Below are 10,639 nucleotides of genomic sequence, written 5' to 3' on the forward strand. Positions count from 1 at the left end.
TGTGGCTAAATGTCTGATGATTTGGTTTAATCAATTGACAAGTTCAGTGCTGTGTTTGTAAATGTCTGACTTGTTGTTTTCATAAACTAGCAATTGTCTGACTACTTGTTTTAATCTGTTAATAAGTTCAGTGTTGTCTTGTGAATGTCTGACTTGTTGTTTTAATCTATTCATAAGTTCAGTGATGTGTTTGTAAACATCTGACAAGTTGTTTTAATTAAATTGACAAGTTCAGTGCTGTGCTAGTAAACATCTGACAAGTTGTTTTAACTAAATTGACAAGTTCAGTGCTGTGTTTGTAAATATCTGACTTGTTTTAATAAACTAACCAATGTCTGACAAGTTGTTTTAATCTATTCACAAGTTCAGTCCTGTGTTAGTAAATGCCTGATGAGTTGTTTAAACTAAATTGACAAGTTCAGTGCTGTGATTGTAAATGTTTGACTTGTTGTTTGAATAAACTAGCCAATGTCTGACTAGTTGTTTTAATCTATTGAAAGTTCAGTGCTGTGTTTGTAAATGTCTGACGAGTTGTTTTAATCTATTCATAAGTTCAGTGCTGTGTTTGTAAACATCTGACACGTTGTTTTAACTAAATTGACAAGTTCAGTGCTGTGTTTGTAAATGTATTACTTGTTGTTTTAATAAACTAGCCAATGTCTGATGAGTTGTTTTTATCTGTTGATAAGTTCAGTGCTGTATTCGTTAATGTCTGACTCGTTTTAATCGATTGACACGTTCAGTGCTTTATTCGTGAATGTCTGACAAGTTGGTTTAATCTTTTGATAAGTTCAGTGCTGTGTTTGTAAACATCTGACACATTGTTTTAACTGAATTGACAAGTTCATTGCTGTGTTTGTAAATGTATTACTTGCTGTTTTAATAAACTAGCCAATGTCTGACTAGTTGTTTTAATCTGTTGATAAGTTCAGTGCTGTATTAGTTCATGTCTGACTCGTTGTTTTAATCTATTGACAAGTTCAGTGCTTTATTAGTGAATGTCTGACAAGTTGTTTTAATCTTTTGCTAAGTTCAGTGCTGTGTTTGTAAACATCTGACAAGTTGTTTTAATCAATTGACAAGTTCGGTGCTGTGTTTGTAAACATCTGACAAGTTGTTTTAACTAAATTGACAAGTTCAATGCTGTGTTAGTAAATGTCTGACGAGTTGTTTTAATCTATTCATAAGTTCAGTACTGTGTTTGTAAACATCTGACACGTTATTTTAACTAAATTGACAAGTTCAGTGCTGTGTTTGTAAATGTCTGACTTGTTGTTTTAATCAATTCATAGGTTCAGTGCTATGTTTGTAAACATCTGACAAGTTGTTTTAACCTATTCATAAGTTCAGTGCTGTATTTGTAAACATCTGACAAGTTGTTTTAACTAAATTGACAAGTTCAGTGCTGTGTTCGTAAATGTCTGACTTGTTTTAATAAACTCGCCAATGTCTGACTCGTGGTTTTAATCTATTGATAAGTTCAGTGCTGTGTTAGTAAATGTCTGACGAGTTGTTTTAATCTATTCATAAGTTCAGTGCTGTGTTTGTAAACATCTGACAAGTTGTTTGAACGAAATTACCAAGTTCAGTGCTGTGTTTGTAAACATCTGACAAGTTGTTTTAACGAAATTGACAAGTTCAGTGCTGTTTTTGTAAATGTCTGACTTGTTGTTTTAATAAACTCGCCAATGTCTGACGAGTTGTTTTAATCTGTTGACAAGTTCAGTGCTGTGTTCGGAAATGTCTGACAAATTGTTTTAATCTATTCATAAGTTCAGTGCTGTGTTTGTAAACATCTGACATGTTGTTTTAACGAAATTGACAAGTTCATTGCTGTGTTTTTAAATGTATGACTTGTTGTTTTAATAAACTAGCCAATGGCTGACTCGTTATTTTAGTCTGTTGATAAGTTCAGTGCTGTATTAGTTAATGTCTGACAAGTTGGTTTAATCTTTTGATGAGTTTACTGCTGTGTTCGTAAACATTTGACAAGTTGTTTTGATGAAATTGACAAGTTCAGTGCTTTGTGGCTAAATGTCTGATGAGTTGGTTTAATCAATTGACAAGTTCAGTGCGGTGTTTGTAAATGTCTGACTTGTTGTTTTCATAAACTAGCAATTGTCTGACTAGTTGTTTTAATCTGTTAATAAGTTCAGTGTTGTCTTGTGAATGTCTGACTTGTTGTTTTAATCTATTCATAAGTTCAGTGATGTGTTTGTAAACATCTGACAAGTTGTTTTAATTAAATTGACAAGTTCAGTGCTGTGCTTGTAAACATCTGACAAGTTGTTTTAACAAAATTGACAAGTTCAGTGCTGTGTTTGTAAATATCTGACTTGTTTTAATAAACTAACCAATGTCTGACAAGTTGTTTTAATCTATTCACAAGCTCAGTCCTGTGTTCGTCAATGTCTGACGAGTTGTTTAAACTAAATTGACAAGTTCAGTGCTGTGATTGTAAATGTTTGACTTGTTGTTTGAATAAACTAGGCAATGTCTGACTAGTTGTTTTAATTTATTGAAAGTTCAGAGCTGTGTTTGTAAATGTCTGACGAGTTGTTTTAATCTATGCATAAGTTCAGTGCTGTGTTTGTAAACATCTGACACGTTTTAACTAAATTGACAAGTTCAGTGCTGTGTTTGTAAATGTATTACTTGTTGTTTTAATAAACTAGCCAATGTCTGATGAGTTGTTTTTTTTATCTGTTGATAAGTTCAGTGCTGTATTCGTTAATGTCTGACTCGTTTTAATCTATTGACACGTTCAGTGCTTTATTCGTGAATGTCTGACAAGTTGGTTTAATCTTTTGATAAGTTCAGTGCTGTGTTTGTAAACATCTGACAAGTTGTTTTAATCAATTGACAAGTTCGGTGCTGAGTTTGTAAATGTCTGACGAGTTGTTTTAGCCTATTCATAAGTTCAGTGCTGTGTTTGTAAACATCTGACAAGTTGTTTAAACTAAATTGACAAGTTCAGTGCTGTGTTTGTAAATGTCTGACTTGTTTTAATAAACTAGCCAATGTCTGACGAGTTGTTTTAATCTATTGACAAGTTCAGTGCTGTGTTAGTAAATGTCTGACGAGTTGTTTTAATCTATTCATAATTTCAGTGCTGTGTTTGTAAACATCTGACACATTGTTTTAACTGAATTGACAAGTTCATTGCTGTGTTTGTAAATGTATTACTTGCTGTTTTAATAAACTAGCCAATGTCTGACTGGTTGTTTTAATCTGTTGATAAGTTCAGTGCTGTATTAGTTCATGTCTGACTGGTTGTTTTAATCTTTTGACAAGTTCAGTGCTTTATTAGTGAATGTCTGACAAGTTGGTTTAATCTTTTGATAAGTTCAGTGCTGTGTTTGCAAACATCTGACAAGTTGTTTTAATCAATTGACAAGTTCAGTGCTGTGTTTGTAAACATCTGACAAGTTGTTTTGACTAAATTGACAAGTTCAGTGCTGTGTTTGCAAAACATCTGACCAGTTGTTTTAACTAAATTAACAAGTTCAGTGCTGTGTTTGTAAATGTCTGACTTGTTGTTTTAATAAACTAGCCAATGTTTGACGAGTTGTTTTAATCTATTGACAAGTTCAGTGTTGTATTTATAAATGTCTGACGAGTTGTTTTAACCAATTCATAAGTTCAGTGCTGTGTTTGTAAACATCTGACAAGTTGTTTAAAATAAATTGACAAGTTCAATGCTGTGTTAGTAAATGCCTGATGAGTTGTTTTAATCTATTCATAAGTTCAGTACTGTGTTTGTAAACATCTGACACGTTGTTTTAACTAAATTGACAAGTTCAGTGCTGTGTTTGTAAATGTCTGACTTGTTGTTTTAATCAATTCATAGGTTCAGTGCTGTGTTTGTAAACATCTGACAAGTTGTTTTAACCTATTCATAAGTTCAGTGCTGTATTTGTAAACATCTGACAAGTTGTTTTAACTAAATTGACAAGTTCAGTGCTGTGTTCGTAAATGTCTGACTTGTTTTAATAAACTCGCCAATGTCTGACTAGTTGTTTTAATGTATTGACAAGTTCAGTGCTGTGTTCGTAAATGTCTGACAAATTGTTTTAATCTATTGATAAGTTCAGTGCTGTGTTACTAAATGTCTGACAAGTTGTTGTAATCTATTCATAAGTTCAGTGCTGTGTTTGTAAACATCTGACATGTTGTTTTAACTAAATTGACAAGTTCAGTGCTGTGTTAGTAAATGTCTGACGAGTTGTTTTAATCTATTCATAAGTTCAGTGCTGTGTTTGTAAACATCTGACAAGTTGTTTGAACTAAATTACCAAGTTCAGTGCTGTGTTTGTAAACATCTGACATGTTGTTTTAACGAAATTGACAAGTTCATTGCTGTGTTTGTAAATGTATGACTTGTTGTTTTAATTAACTAGCCAATGGCTGACTCGTTATTTTAGTCTGTTGATAAGTTCAGTGCTGTATTAGTTAATGTCTGACAAGTTGGTTTAATCTTTTGATAAGTTTCGTGCTGTGTTCGTAAACATCTGACAAGTTGTTTTGATGAAATTGACAAGTTCAGTGCTTTGTGGCTAAATGTCTGATGATTTGGTTTAATCAATTGACAAGTTCAGTGCTGTGTTTGTAAATGTCTGACTTGTTGTTTTCGTAAACTTGCAATTGTCTGACTACTTGTTTTAATCTGTTAATAAGTTCAGTGTTGTCTTGTGAATGTCTGACTTGTTGTTTTAATCTATTCATAAGTTCAGTGATGTGTTTGTAAACATCTGACAAGTTGTTTTAATTAAATTGACAAGTTCAGTGCTGTGCTAGTAAACATCTGACAAGTTGTTTTAACTAAATTGACAAGTTCAGTGCTGTGTTTGTAAATATCTGACTTGTTTTAATAAACTAACCAATGTCTGACAAGTTGTTTTAATCTATTCACAAGTTCAGTCCTGTGTTAGTAAATGTCTGATGAGTTGTTTAAACTAAATTGACAACTTCAGTGCTGTGATTGTAAATGTTTGACTTGTTGTTTGAATAAACTAGCCAATGTCTGACTCGTTGTTTTAATCTATTGAAAGTTCAGTGCTGTGTTTGTAAATGTCTGACGAGTTGTTTTAATCTATTCATAAGTTCAGTGCTGTGTTTGTAAACATCTGACATGTTGTTTTAACTAAATTGACAAGTTCAGTGCTGTGTTTGTAAATGTATTACTTGTTGTTTTAATAAACTAGCCAATGTCTGATGAGTTGTTTTTTTATCTGTTGATAAGTTCAGTGCTGTATTCGTTAATGTCTGACTCGTTTTAATCGATTGACACGTTCAGTGCTTTATTCGTGAATGTCTGACAAGTTGGTTTAATCTTTTGATAAGTTCAGTGCTGTGTTTGTAAACATCTGACACATTGTTTTAACTGAATTGACAAGTTCATTGCTGTGTTTGTAAATGTATTACTTGCTGTTTTAATAAACTAGCCAATGTCTGACTAGTTGTTTTAATCTGTTGATAAGTTCAGTGCTGTATTAGTTCATGTCTGACTCGTTGTTTTAATCTATTGACAAGTTCAGTGCTTTATTAGTGAATGTCTGACAAGTTGTTTTAATCTTTTGATAAGTTCAGTGCTGTGTTTGTAAACATCTGACAAGTTGTTTTAATCAATTGACAAGTTCGGTGCTGTGTTTGTAAATGTCTGACGAGTTGTTTTAGCCTATTCATAAGTTCAGTACTGTGTTCGTAAACATCTGATAAGTTGTTTTAACTAAATTGACAAGTTCAGTGCTGTGTTTGTAAACATCTGACAAGTTGTTTTAACTAAATTGACAAGTTCAGTGCTGTGTGGGTAAATGTCTGATGAGTTGTTTTAATAAACCAGCCAATGGCTGACTTGTTCTTTTAATCTGTTGATAAGTTCAGTGCTGCATGAGTTCATTTCTGACTCGTTGTTTTAATCTATTGACAAGTTCAGTGCTTTGTCAGTGAATATTTGACAAGTTGTTTTAATCTTTTGATAAGTTCAGTGCTGTGTTAGAAAATGTTTGACTCATTGCAATAAATTTGTGAGTGTCTGACTGGTTGTTATCTTGCCAAAACGAAGTTTTTGCAAGATATGTTCGTCAGCTTGTATGTTTTTTGTTTGTTTGTTTGTTTATTTCTTTGTTTCTTTGTTTGTCTGTAATCACGTATAAAAAATTCTGCAGAGCACAGTTATCATTGGAAATTTTTGTAACTTCGCATATCAGAGGCCTATAGAGGTCCCTTTCAGCGCATAAAATTTTGAAGGACAAGGTCAAAGGTCAAGGTCACTTTGTCGCAAATCAGGGGAGTCGACAAAACCCTTATTTTTGTAGTAATTTTGATCGGATCGTCTTCAAACTTCATGGGAATACAGTTCATGTTCTGTCGCTCAGCTGATTAATTTTTGGTGGCGATTGGCCTTGACCTTCATGGTTAGCACCTCAGGTCAAACATATTTGACCCCAAGGTCAAATTTTCAAGTTTTGGGAACAATATCGTGTAGTACCTCAAATTGAACACCTCGATGAGTGCTTTCTTGACATGTCAAGCTTGAGACATTATGACGTCATTTGGTGATGTTATGAGGCAAACGCATATTTTTCATGGTTACTCTGTAGAACGATTCTCATCGGAATCTCTCTTAGGCAGATATTCCTCAAGGAGTCGCTCCTGGTGGATAGCAGCTCTGTTCATCTCAGTGTGAACTTAAAGAAGTCACAAATATGTCCCAAATAAACCTTTTGGCAAGATACCGGTCACCCTGCGGGTGACATTGGTTTATTTTAATATGTTGATAAGTTCAGTGCTGTATTAGTAGATGTCTGACTAGTTGTGTTAATCAACTAATGAATGTCTGAGTTGAGTGAATAAACTAGTGAATGAACGAGTGAGTTCAAATCCTGCTCAGCTGTTGAATTAATACCAGGTAGGGTTAACTCGGCCTGTCATCCTTCCGAGTTGGCAAAATGAGTGCCAGCATGCTGGTATGCTGTGTTGGAGTGGTGACCCATCTAGGATTGTGCCCAATAGCCAAGGAGACTGCTTAAGCAGCATCAATGCTCTGCACAATGTATGGTCCTAATCTCCTCTCCTCCTGATACTGTGTGAGCTGTGTTCCCCTGCTGACTGACCTGTGGTTGCTTGTTCATGTTGCTGCATTTGAGCTGGGGAGTAAATACTGAAATCTATCTGTATGGGTTCTCCCAGACATCTTTGTTCTTTGTTCCTTTCATATTTCTTTCAAATTTTTATTTTATTTCTCTATTTTTATCTTTCTTTTTAGTCATTCTTATTCTTGCATTTTCTTATCTTTCATCCATATTCCTCTCCTTCATTATCCATCTTTCGAAGGAGAGTGAATTCTTGCAGAAATTTTTTCTGTAAAGCTCACTTGGCTGTGCATGGATGGGTTTGAGGGTGGTAGAGTAGTAGCTGAAACCCAAATCCTATCCAGTATACTCCTGATGACTCCATTTTTGCTCTTTCCTTCTTTCGGTTCCTTCTTCGTCTTCCATTTAATTTGCTTTAAGATCATCAACCATTGCTACACCTGGATAATGCAAAGTTTCTCAACAATAGAATCATGTGATGGGCAATGTTTATGCACACTGAATCCTGTGTTGAGGCACTTGCTCTGAAATAACTTCCCTTCTCTTCCTGGAAAGAAAACCTGACAAAGGCAATCACAACTCATTCCACAAAGCCTGCAAGAAGTATGTGTCTACTCCCAGGAGAGGCAAAAATCACCATCTGTCCAATGTCAAGATTGAACTTTCAAACTAATCTCCCTCCTCCAAAAGCTGGTGGAGCAAATCGTTAAATGTTTCTCTGGAGTATGCTCCCCTTCCATCCCTTCCTTCTGTTCAGATGGCACAACAGCCGACTCCGCTCACCACAGCCAACAAAGATGGCCTCCAAAGCCAGTTGCCGACTGGGTATTCTCCATCGTACAAAGTCCTTTCTTATCACACGTTAACTCCAATCCAACTTCAAGGCTTTCATCTGCCGAGAAACGGAAAACTGCTCATCCCCTCTGAGCTGGCACCACTGCCTCACACCTTGCTCAGCTTGATGCCATGAAGCCAAGGCCTTTAAGATTAATGGAATCTCCCATGATAAAGCTGACTCATATGGGCTGATCACTTTCCCATCACAGACAGGTCGGTTGTGTCTCTGTCTTCTACTGCCTTCTTTCTTGTCTTGTACCCTCTGCTCTTTCAGTGCTTTGTACCCCCTCTCCCCCACTCCAGGTTTCTGCAAGGCTCACACGGTCCACCATCAACCCCTTCTGGTGAAACGACCTGAATCCAAGATCACTGCTCAACTCCAATCATTTGCTCCTCTTTTTTTCCTGCCTGTGGAACCAACATCCACATTGTCAGGTGTGGATATCAGGTGGTGACCCCATTAGAACCATATTTAAACATTTGACTCATTTCAACATTTGGTAATTGCATTAATCAGGTGTCTGCATTCAAACCATTGTCCTGGCTGCTTCAAATTGTGTTCCCAAGCCTTTTGCCTTTGATTTGAAATGTATTACAAGCAAGCCAGCCGGTGTCTTTGTCCGAGCAGTCTGGTCGGCTGTTTATGAATTCCAGTGCAGAGAAACTACAAAGGGTTTGCTGCTGTTTATGAATATGTGCCAGCACTCTCTCGAAGCCCAAACCGTGAGAAAGATGTTGGCTTGCCAAACTTCCCCTATTGTGTAGGGAGGGGGAAAAAAGCCCACTTGGCCAGTTGTTTCTTGCTTTGCTTGTAACTCCTCCGAGGAATAGGTTTTATTTATATGAATTTTGGAGTATGACTTTTCAGTGTAATTCTGAAGCTTGACCGTTATCGGTTCAAGTCCTACACCACATTCCGCATGTGTTGTGTCCCAAATAAACCGCATATTCGAGAATCCTCTGTTGACTCACCTCAATTCTTGGCCGGGATTGAAGGGTCTTCACATACATCTTCTTCAATCTCATTCTTCCCTCCATGGCTTTAAGACAGCTGTTCACCACCATCTCAGATCAACCTCCATCTAAACTCACAATCTCTTTCCCCCCCAAATGACCCCATTCCCAAGTCTTCCCTCTTTCCAGGTTAATGCAATTTATCTCCATCTCCTTTACCTCTGTGCATTTGTTGGTTGTTTTATTTTTCCTTTTCTGTTTTATCCCAACCTTCCAGTTCTTTCTCTTCCTGTGTTTCACTCAACTTGTGTGCAGCTTCTTCACCACCACATGTTCTTCTCCCCTCTCCTTAATATCACTCCTCCACTCCGCTGTTGGTGTTTCCCCTTTCCATTTTTTCCCGTCCATTTGCTCCAGCTCTTCCATGAGCCTTGATCATGCATCCAAAAAATAAAATAATATTTTTTTAAACCCTCACTTTCATCTGACCTTTGTGTTTTTTAATTTTCACCAACTATGAATAAACATTTAACAATTTATTCACATCCTGAAAATCAGCTTCCTGTTTTACAGCTCGACTTTCTTGTCACAGCTGTTTTATTATTATCATTATGCAATTTTCACACAGGTTAGTTATTGTTACCTTTACTCCTCGTGCTGCACAGTATACATCTTTCACTCCTTACATTATACTAAATCCTGCTTTCTATCGCACATATCTCACTGCATCGGGAATGTTTCGTGAAATACACTTATCATCGCCATTCATCATGATGTCTTACCAGACGTCTCCTTTGACACCTTTCCCAAAACCAGAGCAGGAAAGGGATAACCAGTAGCCACATGACCAACATCACCAGCACCACCATTATGGAAGCAATGAGGTAACTGATCAAAATCCATTCGATGGAGTTTGCTTGATAACCAGCTGGCGCTTCCGTGTGAAACCATTCGTAGAAGCTTTTCTCCTGTGTAGACAAAGCATAAAAACAAGAATTAGAGCTGAGTCAATATACAGTGCTGATAGAAAGTCCACACCCCCTTTAAAATTTTTCACCTTTTCTTACCTAAAAGCCTGGAATTGAATTACATTAAATATGAGACTTTTTCCACCTTCATTAACACATCGTAACCACAACTTCCAAGTGCAAAACAAATTCTACAAATTTCAGAAAATTAATAAAAAATACAAACGAGAATATCTTGGTTGGAGAAGTGTCCACCCCCTTATAATAGCAATTGTAAGTTACCTCAGGTGTAACCAATCACCTTCAAAATCACACACCGAGCTAATTGGCCTCCACATGTGTTAAACTGCCATGATTCTCATTATTTCAGAACAAAATGAGCTGTTCCTGGAGGTTTACTCTTCTGGGTAATGAATTTCACACCAAAGACTCAACCATGAGCACCAAGGAGCTTTAAAAAGACCTCCGGAGCACAGTCAAGACAATCATTAAGAAGTTGAAGGCATATGGTACCACCACGACCCTACCTAGATCAGGCCGTCCCTCCAAACTGGGTGACCAAGTCAGGAGGAGACTGATCAGAGAGGCCACCACGAGGAAAATGGCAACTTTGAAAAGAGGTCCAGGCCTGTATGGCAAAGACTGTTCACTATGTGCATGTGACAACAATATCCCAAGCACTCCACAAGTTTTGCCTGCACGGTGATGTGGCAAGAAGGAAACCATTACTCAAAAAAGCCCATCTCGAGTCCCGTTTGAGGTATGCAAAAAAACACTCTGGAGATT

The 10,639-nt window shown here is 36.6% G+C and overlaps 1 protein-coding gene across 1 annotated transcript in view; it reads right to left on the reverse strand.

The window, feature by feature from the left end:
• Positions 1-10,214: 10,214 nt before the first annotated feature.
• LOC147011227 (uncharacterized) overlaps positions 10,215-10,639 on the reverse strand; it is a 40,647-nt gene continuing 40,222 nt past the window's right edge. Inside the window, exon 6 of the mRNA XM_085859030.1 lies at positions 10,215-10,256. Within this exon, the coding sequence (XP_085715156.1) occupies positions 10,215-10,256 (42 nt within the window). The remainder of the gene's footprint in view (positions 10,257-10,639) is intronic.

Source organism: Eptatretus burgeri, chromosome 16 (assembly GCF_056783735.1).
Source record: "Eptatretus burgeri isolate ZD-2024b chromosome 16, Ebu_testis_v1, whole genome shotgun sequence".
Classification (NCBI taxonomy): Eukaryota; Metazoa; Chordata; class Myxini; order Myxiniformes; family Myxinidae; genus Eptatretus; species Eptatretus burgeri.